The 26,359-nt window shown below is 39.6% G+C and overlaps 2 protein-coding genes across 2 annotated transcripts; both read left to right on the top strand.

Annotated features, from left to right (window-relative positions):
* Positions 1-385: 385 nt before the first annotated feature.
* LOC128533603 (olfactory receptor 6N1-like) lies at positions 386-1,330 on the top strand. The gene has a single exon (XM_053507889.1). It carries the CDS (start codon positions 386-388, stop codon positions 1,328-1,330), a length of 945 nt encoding a protein of 314 aa, XP_053363864.1.
* A 15,623-nt stretch (positions 1,331-16,953) lies between these two features.
* On the top strand, positions 16,954-17,913 carry LOC128533272 (olfactory receptor 8I2-like). The gene has a single exon (XM_053507519.1). It carries the CDS (start codon positions 16,954-16,956, stop codon positions 17,911-17,913), a length of 960 nt encoding a protein of 319 aa, XP_053363494.1.
* The last annotated feature ends 8,446 nt before the right edge of the window (positions 17,914-26,359 follow it).

Genomic DNA, 26,359 nt, shown 5'->3' with positions numbered 1-26,359 from the left:
GTAGTGTGCAGATGTTTTTTTTTTGTTTTTTTGCTTCTCCTATTAGATAGAGCTTTGGGAATTGTCCATAAGAGACATATTCAGTTGATTTGACCAATGATCTCAAACATATAGAATTATATAAACACAATGAAAATGTCCCCAGACCATTTTTATTCTGTTGGCAGAAGAAATTTACTACATGCCTTATTACATCATTATAATCTAAGGACTCCACAGTACTAGATGACTAGTGTCACTTGATGGTTATGCTGTTTAATTATAGAGTACATGTGTTTTAAATGACAATTAAAAAAAAAATACTGGACATTTTTATTTAGATATTTATTTATTTACTTTTGAAGATATATTTTTAAATACCCTAAACTACTAAGCAAAGGTAAATATGGCTCAAAATGTTTCCAGAAAAATAATCAGTGAATTTGTTATTACAGGATTTGACAATTTTGAAAAACCAATTATTCTTGGAGTCATCATACTCTCTGGATATATTCTTGTAATGCTTGGGAATCTGACAAATATATTTTTTATTGTCATGGATAAGCGTCTACACCAGCCAATGTATCTCTTTATTTGTAATTTAGCAATTGTAGACATGCTCTACTGTACATGCTCATGTCCAACAATGATTGGAAACCTTTTGGTTGGCTTTAAAACCATATCTTTTGTACCATGCATTATTCAGATGTTTGTGTTTGGTTTAGGGTTTGTTATGGAGGTGTTTACTATTTCTGTTATGGCTTTTGACCGATTACTTGCCATAACCAAGCCACTGCACTACCATTCAATTCTGACAAATGTGCGTTCTGTTATTCTCACTTCCTTGCTATGGATTCTTGGTTCTGTTACAATTGCTGTAACAGATGGAATAGTTTTTCCACTACCATTTTGTTATACAACACTGAAATTCATATTTTGTGACTATGGATCTGTTGTCAGAGCCACTTGTGTAGATCCTAACCCATATTTTGATTTGATGGGAATTTTAACTTTCTTTATGCTGTTTGGAACATTCAGTTTTATATGTGGGTCTTACATAATTATAGTTATAGTTGTTGTCAAAATTACCTCTAAGGGTAGCAAGAAACAAATGTTTAATACCTGCTTCAGTCATTTAATTGTTGTTGTATGCTATTATAGCCCTACTTTTATTATAACCAGTTTTACTCGGACAGGTATACTTCTCACAATAGAGGAGCGGCATGGGTTCAGAATTGCCACAATTCTTGGTCCATCCTTAGTAAATCCTTTCATTTATTCTTTTAGAACCAAAGAAATTAGAAACAAAATATTTAAAATTGTGTCTAAAGTTGGGCCAACCAAAAAATAGTATGAGGAATTTATTATTATTATTATTATTAGTAGTAGTAGTAGTAGTAGTATTTATTTTAATATTTACATAAACAGTAAATAATGACTCACAGGCCCACAAGGCTTAGACAACAAAACAAAAGTGCAGTTCTGTACAGTTCATTTCAATCTTTATACATTCTTCATAAAGAACCTATTTAGTTTGCATATATGGTCTACTATAATATTTAAATTATTTTTAACATGTTTAAAATCTGTTTTAAAGCAATATTAAGTTGTGCATAGTGGCTATGTTAATGAAACAAATAAACTACTAAATTTTCTACCACAGAAGTGTACAAAAAGTACAAAAGTGTACAAAAACTAGTGTTCAAGCTGTACACAGGAAATTCTCAAGTGTTGAACACTAGTTAAAGTCGAGTCGAGACCCCAATGAGGACGACGAGCATGCAGATAAGGTTTCCTGAGACCGTTTCTGACAGTTTGTGCAGAAATTCTTTGGTTATGCACTTCGATTGTTTCAGCAGCTGTCCGAGTGGCTGGTCTCAGACGATTATGGAGGTGAACATGCTGAATATGGAGGACCTGGGCTGGTGTGGTTACACGTCGTTTGCGATTGTGAGGCCGGTTGGATGTCCTGCCAAATCTTCTGAAACACCTTTGGAGACGGCTTATGGTAGAGAAATTAACATTCAATTCACGAGCAACAGCTCTGGTGGACATTCCTGCTGTCAGCATGCCAATTGCACGCTCCCTCAAAACTTGCGACATCTGTGGCATTGTGCTGTGTGATTCAACTGAACCTTTCAAAGTGGCCTTTTACAAGTGGCCAGTCTAAGGCACACCTGTGCAATAATCATTCTGTCTAATCAGCATCTTGATATGGCACACCTGTGAGGTGGGATGGATTATCTCGGCAAAGGAGAAGTGCTCACTATCACAGATTTTGACAGATTTGTAACAATATTTAAAAGATATGGTTATTTTGTGTATGTAGAAAATGTTTCAGATCTTTGAGTTCATCTCATAAAAAATGGGAGCAAAAACAAAAGTGTTGCGTTTATATTTTTGTTCGGTATATTAAAACAAAGCTAATAAAAGTAGATATTTAGTAAACTAATACAACATAGTATTTGGTGTCAGATACAAAAACAAATGCAGGTATACCCTAGTTTTATTGTTTAAAATGACTTACAAATCGGAACAGTGAGATAGGGAATTATTTCATGAAATTAATTTACTCTGAGTTAAAAAAACTCTGGGATTGTAGTTTCTAAACCCTAGTCCAAATTAACTCCGAGTTAGTTAATATATCAACATACTTATTAAAGCTAACTTGCTTGCTAGAAGTTTGACTTTTCTCCATACTTTTAACAGAAGCCTGCAGGCTGACAAAAGTATCAGACAAGGCATGTAATTTTCTTAAAGAGATAATTTACAAAACTCTCCGCTGGGAGAGTTAGACCCTGCTAGAATGTTTTGATAATTTAATAATAATTCTCTAATAAGTATTTAAATAATCATGATAATTTTATTCTCCAATTACACATATGACACATTGTAGACATGCTCTTATTCTGGAGCAAATATGTTATGTTGCACTATATGTCCTAACTAGAGTTTTCTGTATGGCGGTATGGTGGCATCGTAATTAGCACTGTGGCCTCACACCTCCAGAGTTGAGGCTTCAAGTATGTCTTGGCTCTGTGTCCATTGAGTTTGCAAGTTGTCTTTATGGTCCATGTGGGTGGGTTTCCTCTGGGTACTTCGTTCTCCTCCCACAGTCCAAAGACTAGAACTCAATTGCTTATTTTTAACTGTGCCCAAATGTAAGGGCTTAATACTCAGTATTATCTATTTCTTTATACATTGCATTATGTTTCATGCTCCTTACACTAAAAACAACTGCTAAAGTATGGAAAAAAAGTGTGCACTTAAAGATATTTTTTAAATATTGTAATAGTTTGACATGTCATATCTCATACAGCAACAACAATTGCATTATAAATAATGTTTCTTTTTGCTATACTTGTGACAACTTGTGACAACAAAGGAAGCTAATGGTAGAGCACTGGGCACTGTTGGGCATGATATGACAACTCAAAATAATCAAGATATAAACAAAGCAATAAAATAATTTAAAAAATAACAATAATAAAAACATATAACACAATTGAAAAAAACTAAAATAATTGTCACATGAAGTTTGCCAATCCAAGTTGCCCAATGATTGTCATCTTGTCGTACCACCTGTCCAGTTCATCTTTGAAGCCGTCCTTGTAGTCATTGTGGATTCTGTCTCTGAGTTAGATCTTCAGAATTCACCACTATAGCTTTCTTCATTGTAGCTTCTTCTGCTTTGCTCCTCCCATCGTCCATGTTTCACAGACCTAGTTAGGTTTATGTAGAACATTGGAGTTGAAGAGATGTGTGCAGGCTTTGATATCTTTGATTTTTGAGAGCACTTGCATGCTCTTAAAGCTATTCCACGCTGCTCTGCATTGACTACAGATCTGTACTTAACATTAATAAGTAAACGTATTTGTCGACAAAAGCGATTGTTTGGCTTTCTTTTGTAATTGCTCCTCTGGGGCAGCAGTTTTTCTTCATTGTCTGGGTTGTGCTCCTGATTCGCAGACCAACTGTTGCCCTAGCATTGTTAAGTTCTTGCAGTATTTACTCAGCAGTCTGTTCATTGTAGGCAAACAGAACAATATTGGCAGAGAAGCAAAGATAGTGAAGCTGCTCTCCATTAATCCAAATGCCTTGTTTTTTAATCCAAAGAATTTTTATTCAATTTGATTGATTCAAAAGCTTTTTCATAGTTAACAAAGATCACAGAGTGGAAATTTGAATTCTTACCTTTTTTCCAGTACTTCCAGTACTTTCCAGTACTTGGTGAACAACATGTAAATTGTCCACATTCACATTGAGAAACCACATTACGTAACTTTTTTGTCATCCAATTAGTCAGCACTTTAGTGGAGGCCTTGTAGATGTTTTTATAAATAGAATGTAGAAAATAGGGAGAAAAAACTGCAAGAATAACAAAATTGCCAATTATTTATAAAAATTAGCAATTATTTACAAAAAAAGATCATTAGAAAAAATAATACTTATCTCTGTTGTGCAGAAGGGAGTTGAGTATTTGACGGTGAGGTGATCGTTTGCTTTACATCTCATACTGTAAACCCTAATACTTATACAATCAAATAATGTTGACTAAACATTACTTAAAATTTTGCATTTTGGACCCAACACTTAAAAATATGAGTTCAGTTAACTTATTTACCATCAAAATGCATAAAGTTACGATTTCAAGTGTTGTGAGCTCAAAATCATGATTAATCCTTTGAAAAAAATATTTTTAAAAAGGTAATTTTTACAATTTACCAGAAAAAAAACCATTAAATAAGAAAACAAATGGCCTCAGATACAAGTATTTACCATAATGGGAATAAATTTAGGCTACTTATTTTTTATTTAGGAATTTTTGTTGACAAATGAACTTTAACCCATATACAAAAATGCGTGTATACGCATCTAAAATACATATACACACGCATTTTTGTATTAAAAATATGTGTATACAGCTCAAAACCTCCATCAGTGTCGTGAGACAAGACGAGAGACACGAGACACGACTAGAGACACGACACAGGTCTAGAGTAACGACACAGGACTAGAGACACGACTAGAGTAACGACACAGGACTAGAGACACGACTAGAGTAACGACACAGGACTAGAGACACGACTAGAGTAACGACACAGGACTAGAGACACGACTAGAGTAACGACACAGGACTAGAGACACGACTAGAGTAACGACACAGGACTAGAGACACGACTAGAGTAACGACACAGGACTAGAGACACGACTAGAGTAACGACACAGGACTAGAGACACGACACAGGACTAGAGACACGACACAGGACTAGAGACACGGCAATCAGCTAACCATGGTCATTAGCTAACCATGATCATTAGCTAACCATGGTCATTAGCTACACCTTCATCTAGCTAAGCATGTATTTAGCCTAACATGCACATAGCTACAATTACCTTATAGCTAAACACAACATTATGGACTCAGGATACTCAAAGGCTAGGCTAGGGGACACTCAAAGGCTAACTACTTACCTATTCTCTAACAAACAACACAATATGACTCAAAATCAAATCAGCTCCACACACACTTAAACACTAAAAACGTACATGCAAACACCTTTAGCCTGGGGACATGCTTAGTACTTATGGGATAACATGAACTACAAAATAACAATATAAAATAAACAAAGAAAAACAATACACAAAACAAAATGCCCACTTAACTGACAGTACGTACAAACATTTAATGCCCGACCCAGTTTCCCAGACTAATCAGCTCTTTATTGAAGTTTTAACGACCTACCTCGGTTCAGGTGTGCTTCCGCATCACCTGACCGAGGTCCCTTCTGGGAAACTGAGTCTGCAAAACAAAAACTACAAAGGGCTAAACAGTGCCCTCTAGTGGCCATTCCTTACAGGCACGCCTAAAAATAGACGCAGGTTAATTTTTTTATAGTCTAGATAAAAATCCTCCTCTTTAGTGCCTCTGCTTCCTATTAATCCTAGGTTGTTGTTCTTTTAGTGTCACTGTGTGTGCCAGACAACATTCAAATACAAATTATTCACTCTCTCCAAGTGTGAATCAGCTGTTCTCACCTATACATTCAGAGGAACTGTAATGCACCTTTCCACACTTTAAAAACCTCTTGAATATAAAGCTCTTCTGAAGACTTTCAGTGATTAAGGCTTCTTTTTAAATTTGTGTAAATTTAATCTTTTCGATTCTAGATTCTAAAGTTGACATTGTTACCATTTTTAATCCTTGGAACGGAAGAAATTAAGATTTTCCTTATGATAGCAAAAAATTGCATTGTTTTTAATTACTCTATACACAATAATATTCTTTTATTTTTATTTTTTTTTAAACTGGTATGGGGCTATCTTGGTTAATTAATCCTTGTTAGGTTTAGTAGTATTCAGCACATCTGTTATTTTACAACTATATCATAACACTGAGAAAGACCTTTTCTTTGGGGTTATGTGCCTAACATTTTACCTGTAAATGATATATTTTAGCAGTTTTGTCTTGCATATTTTGAAATAATAATTTTAAAAAAATCACAATCACAATACTGCGAAAATATCTTATTTTGCTGTCAAACTGTTTATAAGCCTCCTGGGTCTCTGTGAGACTGGTGCTACTGGACACTGAAAATATTGCCTTTATACATAGTTTTATATGTTGTTTGCCTTATTGTTCTTTCCTTTGTTTCTTTGTTTTACAAATATGATCCAATATATGTTCAGTGATACTTTCTTTTACGTTTTTGTATTGGGTTAAATTTATAGTTTTAAAATTTAATCTCCACTTTAATGAGTCAGTGTATTATGATGTGGGATGTGGTGGGCTGCTGGATCCAGCCTCGCTGTCCCTAAATCAATGTGTGTGTGTGTGTGTGTATTATATAAAATTTTATTTGATATAGGTTTATATATTAACTCATGCTAGGGTACTTTTACTATGCTAAATTTATGAATTACGCTCAAAGTATCAAATCCAACTATGAAGTCTGATTTAATTGTTACCATTAAACATTTTATATCTACTTATGTTTATTTTTCTATTTATGTTTTGCTGGCAAAATACATTTTAGGCAGAGATATCTGCTCTGTCTTGTTATTTGTTTTAAACCCCCCAATTTTGCGAATTCCCCCAGCAGCTAAACCAGTTTAATAACTTCACACCTATTGTAAATGAAAGGTGACAAGAGGCTTTACAGAGCACGCTGTTGCTTTGTATTCAGAGAATAGACTAAAACAAAATTATGTTTGCTTCAGTATTGGAAACAATATTGTATTAGGCTAACTTTATTAAAGATTATACACTTTGGGGTGAAGGGGGTGAGACCAAAAGTGCGTTTGCTTAAGGTTTATGTACAAAAAGGTGAATAAGCAAACCCCCAAAAGGTGGCTGTGAGCTTCAGAAGCTGACAAGGCCAAAACAATAAACAAAATTCCCTCTACCTAGTACCAAAAGTGACAACTTACCTGCACCAAAAATAAAGAAACACAAATACAAGACTCTTCCTTTACTCCCTAATTTTCACAAACCAAGAAAAAACAAGGGGCAAAAAAATGGCATCGACTCCTTACTAAGCCACTCAAAAAAGAGTTAATTACAAATATATACAAAAGTATTTACAAACCAAACAAAACAAAGAGGGCAAACACAAAAGCGTAGTCAAAACAAGCAAAAGGGTCATACACAGAATAGGTAAACAAAACCAAGCAACCATCAAAAGGGGAAAGTCTAAGAGTATTCAGAAACGTAGCTAAGGAGTCCTACACAGAATAACACTCAGGATCAAGCATAGGATAAACAGTAAGCAAAAAAAGGCCTTAAGTAGGCCTCTGGGTTGACTGTAGGACCAATCATCTGGGAGGAGGCGGGACCAACAAAGGACAGGCAGAGCAACAGCCAATAGATTTCTGGCAATGGCAGAAGTGGGCGGAACCTGCAAAGACAAGGAAGACACAAGCCCAATCCCCCCACCAGCAGAGACACAAATAAATCCAGACACACAAGAAACAAATAAATCCAATATCGTAACACCCCCTCTCTTAAGAATGAACACCCTGTTCACAATTATAATCATGGCATCGAGACAATGAGTCAGCTACTCAGAGCTATGGCTTCAGAATATCTAGTGGCAGCACACATCAGGGTTAGCAGATACACGTTACCAGACTCAGTTCGAGGAAGGGGACCGACACAATCTAACAAAAGGCTCGCAAAAGACCCTCCCAGAACAGGGATAGGATGAAGTGGAGCAGGGGGACTAACCTTGTTAGGTTTCCCTGCAATTTGACAAAAATGACAGGATCAACAGTACTTAGCAACTTCAGACTTAATGGCAGGCCAAAAGAAATGTTTTAAAACACGGAGGTAAGCTTTCCTGACACCAAGGTGACCAGCAAGATTATGGTCATGGGCAATACGCAAAACTTGTGTTCTATATGGTTTTGGAACCACAACCTGGAAAACAGCCCTTGACTCATGCTTAACATCAGAGGGTGACCATTTTCGCATTAAAACATCATCAAAGAAGTATGCCATTAAGTGTTAAGGTAACTCAGCACTATCTTCAGCTGCAGCAATTCAACGAGAGAGAGACGCATCAGATTTCTGAGCGGCAACGAACTGCTCTTGCCGAACACCCAAAGTAACGACATCATCTTGTATGGAGGAGGCCTTATCCTCCAGTGAAACAAGTCGACAAATTCTCGTCTCCAAATATTGGATTATCGCTACATATAAAGGAATCTGAAATGTCGGCAGCATCCTTCATTTTACGAGCCTGAGAGCGTGTCACCACACAGGTACTAAAAACCGAGGGGAACTCATGTGACAGCGTGTCAGTTTCATTCACCTCAGGAGTATTTGTGACAATAGGCAAATGAAAAACCTTACCACCAGCTAAATCGTTACCCAAAATAAGATAAACTCCTTTAATTGGCAACTAAGGATGAACTGCGACCTTAACAAAGCCAGACACAATATCACAGTCAAATAAAGATAAATAATATGTAACGGAGCTTTTACCACACCAAGTTTAACTCCCTGAACTAAAACATCTGCAACACAACTAGACTGGTCTGACAAAAGCAAGACACCTTCCAAAATAAATGACTGTGCGGCACCGGTGTCTCTCAGAATACGAAGAGGCTTAGGCTCAGAATCTGTGTCTGAAAGCGAAACCATACCATCCAAGATAAAAGGGTTAAACGCAGCATCCACCGATGAAAGCGAAATTGAACCTTTAGCTGGCTGCGGTGGTACATTAACTAAAGCCACACTCTTAGAGTTCTGTGCTTTACGACGGTTCTTACGAGATAACGCGGGACAGGTAGCGATGAAATGTCCAGATTCATGACAATAGAAACATTCACGGGAATCACTACCATTCTTAGACGCGCTAGCGGAAACTTTAGGGCTACGATTAGTAATATTGCGCCACGGAGGCGAAAACACAGTTTTGTGAGTGAGCACAAACTCATCAGCCAAAACGGCAGCATCAGCAAGCGACGAGACTTTTTGTTCATTTAAATAAACAACTATTTTATTCCAAATACAGTCTTTAAACTCTTCTAATAGTATCAGTTCTTTTAACTGGTCTAAGGTGGTGACTTTACTGGCTGCACACCACTTGTCAAACAAAGTGCATTTTTCACGGGCGAATTCTACAAATGTTTGGCTGGCGGATTTGGCATGTTTTCTAAACTTCTGTCGATAAGCATGCGGACAAGTTCATATGCCCGTAACACAGCTGACTTAACAGTTTCATAATCCACACTTTGTTCAAGTGTTAAGGCAGAACACACTTTCTGAGCTTTACCCACAAACTTGCACTGTAAAAGCAAGGACCAAATACTCCTAGGCCACTGCAGAGTGGCAGCGATGCGCTCAAACACAGGGAAATAAGTATCCACCTCACTTTCTCTAAACATAGGCACCAAAGCAATGCACTTACTTACATCAAATCCAGAACTTACAGACACAGTGGGTCCTAGCACAGGTGACAACTCAGATACAGGCACAGGCAAGGATGCGTGAACAGGCACAGGCAAGGATGCGTGAACAGGTACAGGAGACACAGGTGCACTGGTGGGCTCAAACCTTGAATGCAACTCCAGCTCCAGCTCTTTTAGCCTCATCTCCTTCTTAGTTTCCAGATCCAATGTTTGGAACTGTAGCTGCTAAGCTTTGTACTGCTGCCGACTTAACTCCAAGTCCAGCTGTTTAAAGAAGAGCAAACTAAACACTCCTCTACCACAAAGACAAATGCCGCCAGACAAACACAAGTGCACTGAAACAAACGGGACCCCAATTCTGTTATGCCCCGGTCTAGGTCGGGCCATAACAGGAGTGAAAAAAAAAAAAGGGGGTGAGACCAAAAGTGCGTTTTTTTAGTGTTTATTTACAAAAAAAAAGTGAATAAGCAAATCGACAAAAGGTGGCTGTGAGCTTCAGAAGCCGACAAGGCCAAAACAATAAACAAAATTCCTTCTTGGTGCCGTGACCCAAATATCGTACGCTGTATCTGCACGGAGAGATTGTGTATGTGTGCACGTAAAGTTTGTGTGTGTGTTTGTGACGTTATCTTTTCCTTCAATTGTGCTTCCAACCAACCAACTCAGGCCTTCAAACTCAGAAAGTTACGTGTCATAGCAGATAACTGCTCCTTTGATCTACTGATTACAGCGGGGCGCCGACTGTACAAGCCAATCCCTTGCCCTAAAAATTGTGTGAATGTCTGCAACAATCACTAACCATTAAAATGTTAAGAATTGTATTAAACACGAATACATAAATTATATTTTCTTTATACATAATATTTTCATGTGTATATATATATATATATATATAAACTCATGCTAGGGTACTTTTACTACACTAAAGTAGGGCCAGGGGTAGCTCAGTGGTTAAGGCATTGAACTACGGTTCGGAAGATCCCAGGTTCAAACCCCACAACCACCAAGTTGCCACTGTTGGGCCCTTGAGCAAGGCCCTTAACCCTCAACTGCTCAGATGTGTAATGAGGTAAAAATGTAAGTCGCTCTGGATAAGAGCGTCTGCCAAATGCCTAAATGTAAATGTAAATGTAGTGTCCAAGTGAGTAAGTGATGTGTGGAGGAGATGAAAGATGGCATCATCAGTAGAACGATTTGGACGGTAAGCGAACTGCAGTGTGTCTGGTAATGAAGAAATTATAAAGTCCTTGACCAGGCGTTCAAAGCACGCCATCACTACTGAAGTGAGGGCTACAGAGCGATAGTCATTAAGAGAAGCAGGATGAGGTTTCTTTGGAACCGGAACAATGATGGACTCTTTGAAGCATGTGGGGTCACCGACTGAGATAAAGAGAGGTTAAATATCTCAGTAAACACAGGTGCTAGCTCATCTGCGCAGGCTCTGAGGATATGACCTGAGATGCCGTCTGGTCCTGCTGCTTTCCTGGTGTTCATTCTCTTGAAGGCTTTCCTCACGTCATGCTCGGAGATGAACGTGTTTCTGGTGCTGGCAGTGTCTTACTGTCTGCAGCCGTTAGCGCCGCTAGCATTAGCATTGCTAGCATTAGCATTGCTAGCATCTTTAGCTGCAGCCTCAGAGCGAGAATAGAAAGTGTTCAGCTCATCTGCCAGAGACACGTCCGTGGTCGTCATACCGGATGTTGGTGCTTTATAATCCGTCATTGTTTTTAGTCCCTGCCACAGGCTCCTAGAGTCACTCTGTTGGAGTTGTGACTCTAGTTTCCTCCCGTAGCGCTGCTTCGCCTCTTTCACCGCTTTCTGGACGTTATACAACGCAGCCTTGTATGGTTCCATGTCCCCCAACGCAAGTCCCGTGTTGTAGGCAGCGGTGCGAGATCTCAGAGAGTCGCGGATGGTTTTATCCACCCACGGTTTCTGGTTGGGAAACGGTCTTTTTCTCTACGGTATTATCCGTTTCCTCGATGAATCCCACAACCGCTTCCGTAAACACGCTGACGTTATCATCTGAGCTGTTTCTGAACATGATAGAACCTGCTATCGGAGAAAACACATAAAGGCGTAATCTGGGCCACGTACGGCCAAGGCGTCCAGACCCCGGGGAGCTGGAAGAGTAAGAGAGTAGTAAAGGGGACATTTGCTGTTTCTTGCGAGGCTAAGAGGTCCACCTCTGCTACATGAAATCTCTCCCAGATTGACTGACTATTTCGGGGTGGGGTTTCCATTCCCTGTGTGTCACAGCTCGACTGGACAGTACATCTGCTTCCACATTCATATGCCCTGGAATGTAAATCACCCTGAGGGACAGGAACTTGTCCTGTGCCCAAAGCAGAACCTGGTGCGCTAGCTTATTTAACACTAGAAGCGCTGCGCCAGTGTCACCTACTAATAACGCGGTTCAGCGGTCATTTGACCGCCTATTGTTTTGAATGGGAAGCTGTTGCTGACACACAATGATCGCTAGATGGCGCTTTCACCCAAAGCAAATAGTTTAGCTCCAAGATCAACTTGCACTTGGACAATGCGCCATTCATTCCCGCATTGATAATCAGCGGTATCTTATTTTCATATTCAACTGAAAAAATGTACTACAGAGTCTCTAAGGGGACAAAGGAAGAGAGAAAAACGGCATAAAAAAAAACAAGTCATGTTTTGCATTATACCCAAAGTATTTGTCATGACTTTTTTTTTCTGCCGTTTTTTCTCCTCCTTTGTCCATCTAGGGACTTCGTACTATAACAAAAAGAAAGCTCTACTTAATTTTATATCGTATGGAGAAAATTTATTAACCTCGTTTCGTTCAGTGTTGCTAGGCAAAGGACCACGCGCCTAATCGGCGGGAACGTGGTTCACTTGGCCGCGGTGTATTATAAACCTGCGGAATGTTTCACTGCTTATGTTTATGTTATAAACGCGAGGGAAATGTGGAAGTGATGTGTGGCCACTGAATGAGAACTAAACCAAAGATTTTCGGTAACTACACTGAGTGTAACATCTGCATAGTGACACTAAACAGCTAAAAAACTTCACTTTTCCGTTTACCTCTGAGAAAAAAAGCTGTATTTTGTTTGTTTATATTTAGAATGTTTATGAAAGTACACAAAGTAGGTGCGCGCACACACACACACACACACACACACACACACACACCTCCCCTGAGCCCTCGGTCAACATCTAATCACCGCCGATATGCAAATGAGTCAAGACGTAGCCTAACGTGGTGTCGTGTCGGATTTCAGCGGTCACGGAGTGGAAAGACTTTGAAGCAGTTTTTCAGTTACAACAAGCACAGCGATGAGTCCACGTTGTTTCACTGGTTATCACATAGTCACACTAAACAGCTGAACAACTTCACTTTTCCGTTTAACTCTGAGAAAAAAAAGATGTATTTTGTTTGTTTATATTCAGAGTAACACCTTCCAACCACCTCTCATAGTCTATTGTTAGTTTTAGTGATTTGGCAGAAACTAATTATCACTACATAAGTACCCCAACACCATTGATCATGAGTTTCAGCTGAAACTAATTCTATATTGTAGATGCAGATTTCAAATGTATAAAGATGCATGATATACTATATATGTGTGTGTGTGTGTGTGTGTGTGTGTAATCGAGGCTGGCTCTATTCAGGGGCAAGAGGGGCAGCGCCCCCTCAACTAAATGTCTGCACATGTTAATATATTCTTAAAATTAATATATTACAAGTTGATAAACTGATCTGCGGTATCAGAGAAATCCGCTGAAAAAGGGACACTATACAATACGGTATTAGATGTCCCTCATGTCTCTGTCCCTCTGCTGTGCGTATTCATTCACAGGCTGCAGCGCGCGCACACACACACACACATATACACACACATATACACACACACACCTCCCCTGATGCAGTTGCAGCGTTTTTTTCAGTTACAACAAGCACAGCGATGAGTATAAGAATAAAATAAGGTAACAGTTTGGTCTGTGTAGTTATAGTGCCCTTGTATAGAATAAATAAATGAAAAACACATTCCAACCACCTCTCAAGAGAGTGCCATAGTTTTGCAAAAATACTTGCAAAACATCAGCATACAGTACATTGGAGGGAACTTCTGAGGTGGTCAGTGATTGATGGCACGGTCGTTCGGAGGGGGTTGTGATCACACCTACAGTTCTTTTGTTCTAAGCTGTCGGTCAAATATCTCTTCACTTGAAATGGAAGCACAAAATTGAGGGGCAACAAGCAAGGGATTTCAGCATCTCGACGCACAGTATAAGCTGTTTATAAAGAAGACACTGTTTTTTTTCATTTTGTAATCTTTCTCGTGTTTACCTTGTACTGTACAATATATATTCATTTTTTAATTAGTTGCTGTAAATAAACTACATATGCAGTTGATTTACCAGAAAGGACTTTTCAGTTTTTTGTGAACTCAACTCCAGGGTCAAGTAATAGCGATTTTATAAAAAAAAAAAATAAAAAAAAAAATATATATATATATATATATAGCGGAACCTGAACGAAACAATATTGATAAGTTCAAGCTTAGATTAATATACAAACTGCTTCAAAGTCTTTTCACTCCGTGACCACTGAGTGTGGATACAGACCAAATATATATATATATATATATATATATATATATATATATATATATATAGAGAGAGAGAGAGAGAGAGAGAGAGAGAGAGCATCTTTATACATTTGGAATCTGCATCTACATTTGTTGTTGCATGTATAAAATTAGTTTCAGCTGAAACTCATGATCAATGGTGTTGGGGTACTTATGTAGTGATAATTAGTTTCTGCCAAATCACTAAAACTAACAATAGACTATGAGAGGTGATTGGAAGGTGTTACTCTGAATATAAACCAACAAAATACAGCTTTTTTTCTCAGAGTTAAACGGAAAAGTGAAGTTGTTCAGCTGTTTAGTGTCACTATGGCATAACCAGTGAAACAATGTGGACTCATCGCTGTGCTTGTTGTAACTGAAAAAATGCTGCAACTGCTTTAAAGTCTTTCCTCTCCGTGACCGCTGAAATCCGACACGACACCACGTTAGGCTACGTCTTGACTCATTTGCATATCGACGGTGATTAGATGTTGACCGAGGGCTCAGGGGAGGTGTGTGTGTGTGCGCGCCTACTTCGTGTACTTTTATAAGCATTCTAAATATGAACAAACAAAATACAGCTTTTTTTTTCTCAGAGTTAAACAGAAAAGTGAAGTTGTTCAGCTGTTTAGTGTCACTATGCAGATGTTACACTCAGTGTAGTTACCGAAATCTTTGGTTTAGTTCTCATTCAGTGGCCACACATCACATTGGTAAACCCGGAAAATTGGTAGCATGAACAGAGCTAATGTAAAATTACTTTATAAAAGGTATTAAAACTCCAACCGGATGAGCCCAGATGACAGCTGAAACACGGGCTAATGTATGCACAAAAGGGGGAACCACGTGAGGCGTGGCTAAGCCCCGCAACCGCATCCTATCACCGTGAAATGGACTGACTTTGAAAGGTCAAAACCTGTATGCTCAAGCAGAATTGTTGTCAACGACAACGACCACTACTACAACTTGCAACCTTCAACAACCTCTTTAACCTTGTGGGCGCCACACCACCGTGACTGGCGTCATCCGCTCTTCAGAAACTCTCAACGAGACTTCGTGCCAGAACCCGTGCAAAGTCCGCAATGAAGAAACCCTCAGGAGAAGTTCTAGAGTGCAGCCATCGGTAACCAGGCAACCAACGCCCTTACTGAGGGTCCTTCCCAAAAGACTTCATCTCTACAACAGCGCCCCAACCAATCAGCAACGCCATGATTTCCTAGATTTCCTAAATACTAGATTTTGTGTTATCATCATTAGCCACGTGATAAGCAGAACTGGTAAGATGCACGAAGTTGTGCTAAACGCTGGATGGGTAGTCGATAAAGTGTACATTATATATTTTTTTATTCAGTTAATTAAATTAACTCGAATCGTTAAAGACTCGATACACCTTTGACCCAGAGCTAAACACTACATATTAATGGTGAAGAATGCATTAGGCATTGTGTCCACATTAAAATACCTACATATATTGGTGAAGAATGCGACGTTGTCATTATTATGGAAACCCTACACAGTGCATCACAGCTTTCTGTGTATCAGGCTAGATAACCATGACCATTCAGATTGCTTATGCTTAACCCTGATAAGCACTAAAGTGCCTCCAATTAGCACATGAGATCAGACTAGGCTACAATGGGGATGCGAGCATCATGGACCATGACACTGTGGAAGAAGACGACCTGATCAACCATTGAATGGGTGGCTGTGTTTGTGTGCATCACTTACTTAGTAATGAAATGACACTAGCAGGCATTAAGGGCAAATAGTTTGTGCTTTTTTTTATATATATACTTACCACCTATCTAAACTTTGTTGCAAACCATGAACAAACCTTTAGGGCAACCATATTTTACACATGGCAGTAAAGTGACCTCATTCAGTAAGATAATGAAGCCTTTTGTTATGTTGTTACATTCTGCTTGTAAAATGTATATTTGACATTTAACAACCTATATCATATTATTTTTACATAGAAATAATGCACATATGGTGTCCAGAAATGCTATGATACATGGTCTATTGCCTTAAGATTGTGATGTAGAGATTTTTTTTTTTACTTTTTCTATTACACAGAGCTTTGGGAAGAGTCCATAAGAGACATCATCTGCTTAGTTAACTTATGAGCTCAAACATACAGAAGTATATAAACATGCAATGTTCTCCCAGATCATTTTTATCCTTTTGGCAGAAGAAGTGGACACCACATTATACATTATTGCCGCATTATAATCTAAGGACTATATACTTTTATATTTAATTTATATTTAAATAAACTTACAGTTATATATAGAGTAAAATATACTTGTATTTTAATTATGGAATAACAGGAAATTTAAATAACAAGAGACTACTACCCAGATTAATTTTTTAAGATAATATATATATATATATATATATATATATATATATATATATATATATATATATATATAAAGCAAAGGTAAATATGGCTCAAAATGTTTCCAGAGCAACAATCAGTGAATTTGTTATTACAGGATTTGACAATTTTGAAAAAAAAATCATTCTCGGAATCATTATACTCTCTGTATACATTTTTGTAATGCTTGGGAACCTGACAAACATATTCCTTATTGTCATGGATAAACGTTTACACCAGCCAATGTACCTTTTTATTTGCAATTTAGCAATTGTAGACATGCTCTACTGTACATGCTCGTGTCCAACAATGATAGGAAACCTTTTAGTTGGCTTTAAAACCATATCTTTTGTACCATGCATTATTCAGATGTTTGTGTTCGGTTTAGGGTTTGTTATGGAGGTGTTTACTATTTCTGTTATGGCTTTTGACCGATTACTTGCCATAATCAAGCCACTGCACTACCATTCAATTTTGACAAATGTTCGTTCCGTTATTCTCACCTTCCTGCTATGGATTTTGGGTTCTGCTACAATTGCTGTTGTTCCTGGAACAGCTCTTTCACTACCATTCTGTTACACAACACTGAAATTCATATTTTGTGACTATGGATCTGTTGTCAGAGCCACTTGTGTAGATCCTAACCCATATTTTGATTTAATGGCAGTTTTAACTTTCTTTTTGCTGTTTGGAACATTCAGTTTTATATGTGGGTCTTACATAATGATAGTTATAGTTGTTGTCAATATGACCTCCAAGGGTAGCAAGAAACAAGTGTTTAACACATGCTTTAGTCATTTGATTGTTGTTGTGTGCTATTATGGCCCTACTTTTATTATAACCATTTTAACTCGGACAGGTATATTTCTTACAATAGAGGAGCGGCAGGGATTCAGAATTGCCACAATTCTTGGTCCATCCTTAATAAATCCTTTCATTTATTCTTTTAGAACCAAAGAAATCAGAAACACAATGTTGAGAATTGTGTCTAGAGTGTGTAGACCTCCCAAAAAAATATTGTGGGGGTAATTTTTTATTGTGTTTTTCTTTTAATATTTACATAAAGAGGGCGTAAAGGCTCACAGGGACACAAAGCATAGAAAACATAATACTCTGAACAGCTTATGACTGTCTTTATTTAGTCTATATAACCCATTTAGTTTACACATATGATGTATTAAAAATATTTGGATTATTCTTGACATCATGAAAATCTTGTAATATTTGTATGAGGCTAATCAAGTAATGCAAGGCAGCATTTACGTTGTGTATAATGAAAAGATCTGTGAGTGGCTTTGTTTATCAAGCAAATAAACAATAAACTACATTTTCTATCACATAAGTGAACAGAAACTTAACTTGTGTTCAAGCTGTGCACAGCAAATTCCCCAGTGTTGAATTAACACCCAGCACTGAACATATGGGTGGCACGGTGGCTTAGTGATTAGCATGGTCACTTTGCACCACGGACACAAGGTTCGATTCTCACCTTGGGTATGTCTGCATAAAAGTTTACATGTTTTCCACATGCTGGTTGGGTTTCCTCCAGGTACTCCGGTTTCCTCCAAAGGCATGCAGATTAGGCTAACTGGTGTTCCCAAATTGCCCATAGTGTGTGTGAATGAGAATGAGGCATTGAACTAGCAACCCAAACACTTAAATAACTGCCACAGAAATATACCTGATATACTTCCAGGGTGGGGAGTATTCATTGCTTAATGTGCGAGATGGCATGTGGACAGACAAAAAAAAAAAAAAGTTATGAGTACATCTAGGCTCAAATTAACTCTGAAATAAGTAAATCAACACTGGGAATTTTACTGTGTAGAAAATTCACAATCACTTGTTAAGCTATTTGCTTGGATTTTATCAGAACAAAGCTAATAAAAGTAGTTATTTAGTAAATTTATGCCAGATATTATTTGGTGGCAGACACAGACCTGTAAACTGCAGCCTTATTGTTTAAAATTACAGAGAAATCAAACCAGCAAAATAAAAGGTTATTTCTAAAGACCAATTCAACTTAAATCTAAGTTAGTTAATATGTCAACATACTTAGTAAAGCTAACCTGCTTGCTAGCTGTTTTACTTGAACCTACCATGAGTTTTTCCATGAGTTTTTCATGACTATAACGCACGTTAGTTGTTAGTTGTTGTTAGGACACGGAAGGATACAGAAAGGTGTGGAGCACACAAGCTTTTGACCGTGAGACAGTAAGCTAAAAGGAATACAGTAAAATAAGTTGTAGTAACTGTAATCTAACGAAGCTACAGAACACAGCAAGCGACTTGTCGTGACTACAGTGGATTTATGCAAGAAACTGTAACAACCGTTGTACTTTAATGTTGAAAATAAACAAGAGACAAAGAAATCAACGAAACGTCTGAAGTTGTGAGTGACACTGTGTAACAAAAGACACACATCAGAACTTGTGAATAACATGCACGTACAGTCAGACTCCCTCATAATTACGTGTATGTGTTGAGTATTTTTTTCTGCACAATCAATTATTTATCTAAACAACATTCTAAATTCTTCCTCTAATTATTCCTCCTATAAATATTCATCAAATCACACAAAGGAGGCTCATTAAAAACAAAAGAAAAAGAGAGAGAATTTCTGGCATATGTCCAAGTAAGACATTTGTATGAAAGTATATATTACATTATTACACCACATTGCCACAATTAGAGAATTACGTGTTTTATGAACAACGTGAATTATGTCCTACTCAACCATTGAGCCATCATGATACTGATTCTGACCACACTGTTGATGCATAACATGGAAGAGCAGTCAGAGACACAATATGCTACCATCTGATTGACCCATCACCTCTGCAGTGTCCAATAAAGACAAAAAGGTCTCTTTTATTTCCTGCAAATACATATTGCAATTGTTAATCTTTTTATGTTGCTTACAAGACTTACTTATACTAGATTATAAGTGTAAATGCAGTGCATTGCTCCCCCACATTCCAAGTCACAACCAAGTTTCAAATGCAAGCTAAAGTTCACACATATGCATCATTGTGCTTGCCTTTTTTTTTCTTTTTTAGAACATTTAGTGTTTCTGTTCTTCTCAATTTCTCCATTTCTACCAATCAGTACCTATGCTCTTAATGGTTTTTTAAACATACAAATGCTGCATGTTTATAACAATGCTTTATGTCAAGTCATTTCATACACCCTAAAAATACTGAGTTAAAAACAACCCAGTTTTGTCATGCACACTCGGAACGCGACCGGCACTAGGACCCGGAAGTTAAGCGGTCGCAAACCAGGAAGTATAAAAGAGGTAAACAAACCATAGCACCTCGCTCAGTCATTGAGTTTCGCCGATGCCACGTCGGAATCCTTCACCTAACTGTGAGTACTCACCCTTTTGGTTTCAATTCCTGATCGAGTGTGTATCTATAGGACGCGGGTTAGATTGTGTCTTTCCCTAACTCCCAATTTGTGAGAGTCCTTAGACTAAAAGCGTGATTATCCTGCCTACTCGTGTTCATCCGCGTTTGGGTTTACCATTCACGCTACAAAGGGCTAACCGCTAAAGCTACGTCTTCGGGTCATCTCAGGTTAGTTCTTGACAAGTTTGGGTTGTTTTTAACCCAGCTGCTGGGTAAATATTGGACCAACTACATGCTGGGCTAATTTACCTCAGCAAAATGGGTTATGTGTTTTTAACCCAGCAAGATGGGTTAAATATTCAACCCAAATGCTAGGTCATATTTAACTATAATGCTGGGTTAATTCTACCCCATGAATTAGTCAAATGTTCTACCCAGATGTTGGTTCATTTTAACTGGAATGTTGGGTTAATTCTACCTCACAAATAGGTTATTATTATTTTCATATTTTACAGTAAATTTGTAAAAAAAAAAAAACTACCCATGTCTATTAAACAGTTAAAATACTTTGATATACTGGTCTATTACAAAAAAACTTCCAAATCTTGCAAACCATACCTATATGCAATATGAAATAAACAACATCCTATTAAATGTTCATAAAAAAAAAAAAAATTTAAAAGCCAGATTAGATAATCAACAGTGACATCATTACTATACAATTACTCACAGGGGCAGAATGGAGTAATTGCACAAGCAGGCTGAGGCAGCTTCTACAGAGCAGGATCTCTCTGTGACTTTAGATATCTTTGCTGCAGAAAAAAACTATACAGCCCTGGTCTCATTTTAACATACAAACGCTGTCTATGACTTCTTAAGTAGGCCTTGCTACTTCATAGCAACATTACAAAAAGTCGTATACAGTAGCACACTGCTTTTGATAGTTATTGTAAAAAATATAAAATGCCTTGAAGCACACATTAACCGCCCCAAGTAGTGTGCATTGCTCCAGAGCCTGTCTCACCAGAATGACGAATGCCTGAGAGCAGCGCTGCTCATTATCTCCCAACGTCAGGATGTTGGTCTTGACACTTCAGCCTGCTGGAGGTATTTTACCATGTTGGTTCCAACCTTAAAAAAAAAGAAATAAAAGAAAGTAAAACTTTTGTTGTATAGCAAATATTAAACTGAATAAAACTATTAATTTAGTGTGTAATTGGATTGATAATAAAAAAACAATAACACAAAGCTAGGGTATAGGTAACCTGAAACAAAAACATGGAGACATTTACCACCAAAAATAAAACGGCAAAATAAGCATGGCTTTTACGATAAAGCTCCTAAATATTTTATTATTTTTTTAAGTCAGACTGGTTAATCTTGTGTTCTGCATTGATTTTAAGCTAATTACTGAGGAAATGCATTGTCATAGCTGGTGTCATACTAGCACATTACAATAACCCAAATATTAATGCTTCCATCTAGTAGTTATCTGTACAGCTGTGCTACTTTTTCCCATAGTTGGCCTAGGGATGCACCGAAATGAAAATTCTGGGCCGAAAACAAAACCGAAATTTTTGGATGCACTTGGCCGAAAACCGAAAATGGCTTCATTAAAAAACATGTTTAAAATATTTTCTTTTTGTGTGTATTAAAAAAATTACAAATTAATTAAGCAATCAAACTTTTATTGATGATAAATAACAGTAATAAGGCTGTTTAACAATAACAAAACTTGCTTCCAAGTGCTTCCAAACCGCCGACATACTCCGTGTTTGATGCGTAATGACAGCGCGAATGAGACGGGAGGATGGGAGAGGCGTGGCGACAATTTCGGCTTTTATTTTCGGCGCTTTCTTACGTTTCGGCCGAAACCGATAATGCTATTTCGGCCGAAAATTTTTCGGCGGCCGAAATTTTGGTCCATCCCTAGTTGGCGCATTAACTAATAGTTAATTCAGCCTGAGTCACAAGCAACTTTTTTTTAAAGAGGGCTACCTGGTTAGCTTACATGCAGCAGTTAGTGGTGACATATTTGTATACTTGCCAAAGTGGGAAAGGTGTAAAATATTGTTATAACTCAGGAGAAACTCGGGAGAATTTCAACTGAGGAGTAAATTACTAGCTAGTGAAAAACGTGAGTCTCCAGGGAAAATCGGGAGGGTTAGCAGCTATGCATATTTGAGATCATTCCCAGCTCTCTCGCTAGAGGGCGACGCACTCTGGGCGCTGGAAGACCTCCGGACCGATGAGCGGAAGGACTGGGCAAAGCTATGGGAGTTGCTCCACTTCCGGTTCGGCACAGGTGACCGTAAGGAGGCAGCGTGCTAGGAGTTGGCGGTCTGCAAGGTGCTATACGGAATTCAAACATGACAAGCGGGAAAAGCTAGCTTGTCGCGCATTTGTCCGGGGACTCCGACCGCCGCGGCTCCGCGAGCACATCAGGTTAGCGGCACTAGCTTCCCTTTCCGAGGCGCTGTGCGAGGCCAAGCGTGCTGAGCCCATAATGGCGGAACATCACGGCGAAAGAGCCTAGCGACCGTCCGCAGCTCAGTGGCGCTCGGTAGGTGAACCTAGCCAGGGACAGGGCTACCTGTCGCAGCTAGACAACGAGCAAGTCTCAGAGGTTTTGCGGCGATGCCGAGGCAAGGGACCTCGAGACTACCGTTGCAACGTCCTCAGGCCTGAGGGACAGCGTACTCCGGGGGGCGCTAAGGGGAAGCCACCTCCCACAACCGTTCTTGCTCCCCCAACTGGTGGAGTCAACTTCCGTTCGGGACGGGTAGGACATCGTGCAGGGACAGCACACAGTTGACAAACTTACTACGGGCGCTCGTGGACACTGTCTCCACTGTTTCGCTGCTGCGCTGTGGATTACTGGGGCAAAGCAAGCGCGTCTGCAGACTGCATGATCCTGCCTTTGACATCCGCACCGTTACTGGGAGATATGTAAAGGTACGGGCGTGTCGCACAGTCCGAGTTAAAATAGCTGAGCGAACTTATTCACACAAGTTCTTTGTGGGAAATGTCGAGGAGGACTGCATTTTGGGGTTGGACATTCTGGAGAGATGGGGTGCGGTGCTGAATTTGGCTAACAGAACTCCGCGTGGTAACTTCGGGGTAGCCAGATTGCTAGGACCCAAACCACAGCCGGACAGGTTAGTAGCACACACCCGGGGGGGGGGGCGGAACTTTCGGTAGCAGACCGATCTCGTCGGCCGGGGCAGCAAAACACGGGGTCGGTAGTGCAAGTGAGTGGAGCGCCGTGGCGACGTAGAACCCTCGACTCCGAACATTCTCCCCGTGTAGTCCTCCAGGCTCTCCGGCCGTGATCAGCCGTCCGAGCCAGCGTGCATCACCCAGAGCGTCACCCGTAGTCCCTTCCCCGGTTTCACAGCTGGACCATGATCCGCTCATTGTCAAGCAGGAGAAGGGCCCCACCCAGTGCTCGCGGGCACCACTGCAAGACTTTCGGGTGGTGGCACCTATGGGTGGCCTATGGGCGTGGACACTCACATCGGGGGGGGGGGATTTTGCTACTGGAGAGCAGGTATGGGTGTGTTCCTCCGAAGGAAAAGGGGGCTCTCGGCCAAGCTTATGTCCCACTGGGTGGGCCCCTGTTCGGTCCTTGCCCAGCTTTCTGATGTCATCTAGCGGGACCGTCTTGCGCCATACCAGCCGCACGCCGACGAAACATCGAACTCTGTGGAGGCCGGACTGCCTCAGGACACTGTTCGCGCTCATCCCTCCCCCGCCAAAGGACTCCGGCGTTCCCAACGCCAGCGCCTTCACGCTTCCGAGACGGAGTTCGTCATGGTAACCGGGGATGGTCACAGGTCGGGTGGGGGCAGTGTGGCATAGGCGGGGATTCGGCTGGCGACCATCATGCTTTGCGGGAGGGATTGCTATGTGTTCATATTGGGGAAGAGTGTGTCTGGGTTAGTGGCTTCGGCCATGTTGTGTGTGGGGGTCTGTGTGACATGTTGAATGTGCGCCGGTTTATGCTTAGGCTAAATTGGATGTGGTTCTTGTGGGAATGTGCTGCTTATGCACATTGCATTGGGCAGCAAGTAAGCTCACTCGTCTCTCCAACATCCTTTCCAGCGGTAAAACGCTACAATATATTCAGTTTGTGCTTTTTAGCACACTTTCAAAAACTCAACAGAAACAAAACAGCTTAACAAAAATTTGTTCTGGGTTCTGAGATCACAGCTTTTACTTCATTAAACTTAAGGTTATGCTTGGCAGTATATGGCTGCTTATGTTTGCTACCACACTGTAGCTCTAAACGCCACAATCTTAAAGGGGTTTGAGTGTTTAATCAACACCCACATTTATTGCTTCTTTTAGGCCATGATATTGAATCTTGGACTTCCTTCTCTTCCTGTTGGTGATGTAGCTTCCTGTTTTTGTATCGCCATGAAAGTTTCGCATTTCTATCAGCGTTTAAATTATATAGCTTTTCCATTTATACAATAATAACATTAATAGCAACTAGTTTTTGTTATGTTTTTCATACTATTGGGCTTTGCCTTTTTTTCCCTTTTTTGCGCTTTTTAGAGAACGTGCGAGTATCTTCGTCTAAGAACAACAAACGAAATTCAGCTCAGAACAACTAAACTCCGACTCAGGTATGATATAATGGATAATTTTCAGCTTGTCCAGTGAGTGGAGTGCAGGATTTTAAGACATTCTTCCTCCGTAGTTAGTGGTCATTTTATTTGTGATAGTTGTGTGTTAGTTAGCACTCTGACGGAAAAGATATCAGCGTTAGAGGAGCGCATCCAGACTTTAGAGATAGTCTTAGGGTTAGAGAGAGCAGTGTTATTCCCGTAGCGGAAAGTCTGGGTGCCACAGACAGAGATAAACAGCCCCCAACTCCAGCATTAGAGCCCTCACAGCGGGGCGGGTGGGTGACGACTCGGCGGCATACTCGTTCAGGCAAAGCAAACGCTAAGGCTACACCCATCTGAGCACACCTCTTCTGCGCTTCACGTGTCATATCGGACATATCAGGTAATCATAAGGCTCTAGGACAGCACAGGTTCTCAAAGACAGTGATACATGCTGGAGCTAATGATATACGCCTTCGTCAGTCAGAGGTTAGTAAGGGTAACTTTACAGAGGTGTTTAAATTAGCAAAGGCGATGTCCGATTAAGTAATATGCTCTGGTTCCATCCCAATGAGACGTGGCAACATAGCTTACAGCAGGTTATGGTCGCTGAACCGCTGGGTGTCCAGGTGGTGCTCTGAAAACAATGTGGGCTTCATAGAGAATTCGAAGAACTTTGACGACAAAGCTGGCCTGTTATGGCGGGACGATGTCCATTTCACTCGGAAAGGTGCTGCTCTCATTTCTTGTAATATATCTCATAGTCTCAGAAGAGGCCTAGTTAATTGGTGACAATCCAGAGCCCAGGCCAGGGAGTAGACAGGCTAAAGCAACCATCTGCTAGCTGCATAGAGTTGTCACTCAGGGTTCATCATATTAAAACTGTGTCTGTTCCCAGAGCTAAGCAAAAATGTACAAAGACTCAAAGTCTGTTTAATTAACATAGATACCACAAACTCGGATCACACTGGACGCACAGCTGGCACCTCTGATCTGAAGCTAGGACTGTTAAATATAAGATCTCTCACCTCCATAGCAGTTATCGTTAGTGACATTATCACGGATTAGGAATTTTATATTCTTTGTTTAACTGAAACCTGGATTAAACAGGATGAGTATGTAGCTCTAAATTAAGCTAGTCCTTCTGGATACAGCTACATACACCAGCTTCGGTTAACTGGTAGAGGTGGAGGTGTCACAATTATTTACAATGATAATCTGACTATCGTAAAAAAACACGGACACAAATTAAACCAGAGGGATGGCATTTGATTTTTAATTTTAAGATTCGAATATTTAAAAAAAAAATTTAACCCATGACATCGATCCCTGCGAAACGGTTCTCATTCGCGCTTAAATGACTACCCCTTGTGGCAAACTTGTGTCATGCACACTCTGTCCGCAACCAGCACTAGGACCCAGAAAATAATACGGTCGTGAACCAGAAGGCATAAAAGGAGACAAGATGGTGTGGCACATCGCTCAGTCATTGAGTTCGCCCATGTCGCTTCG

The sequence above is a fragment of the Clarias gariepinus genome, chromosome 11 (assembly GCF_024256425.1).
Source record: "Clarias gariepinus isolate MV-2021 ecotype Netherlands chromosome 11, CGAR_prim_01v2, whole genome shotgun sequence".
NCBI lineage: Eukaryota > Metazoa > Chordata > Actinopteri > Siluriformes > Clariidae > Clarias > Clarias gariepinus.
This window is presented reverse-complemented; position numbering and strand designations above follow the sequence as displayed.

Excerpts from the sequence above, each read along its gene's own strand:
- LOC128533272 (XM_053507519.1), top strand. The coding sequence starts at position 16,954 with ATGGCTCAAAATGTTTCCAGAGCAACAATCAGTGAATTTGTTATTACA.
- LOC128533603 (XM_053507889.1), top strand. The coding sequence starts at position 386 with ATGGCTCAAAATGTTTCCAGAAAAATAATCAGTGAATTTGTTATTACA.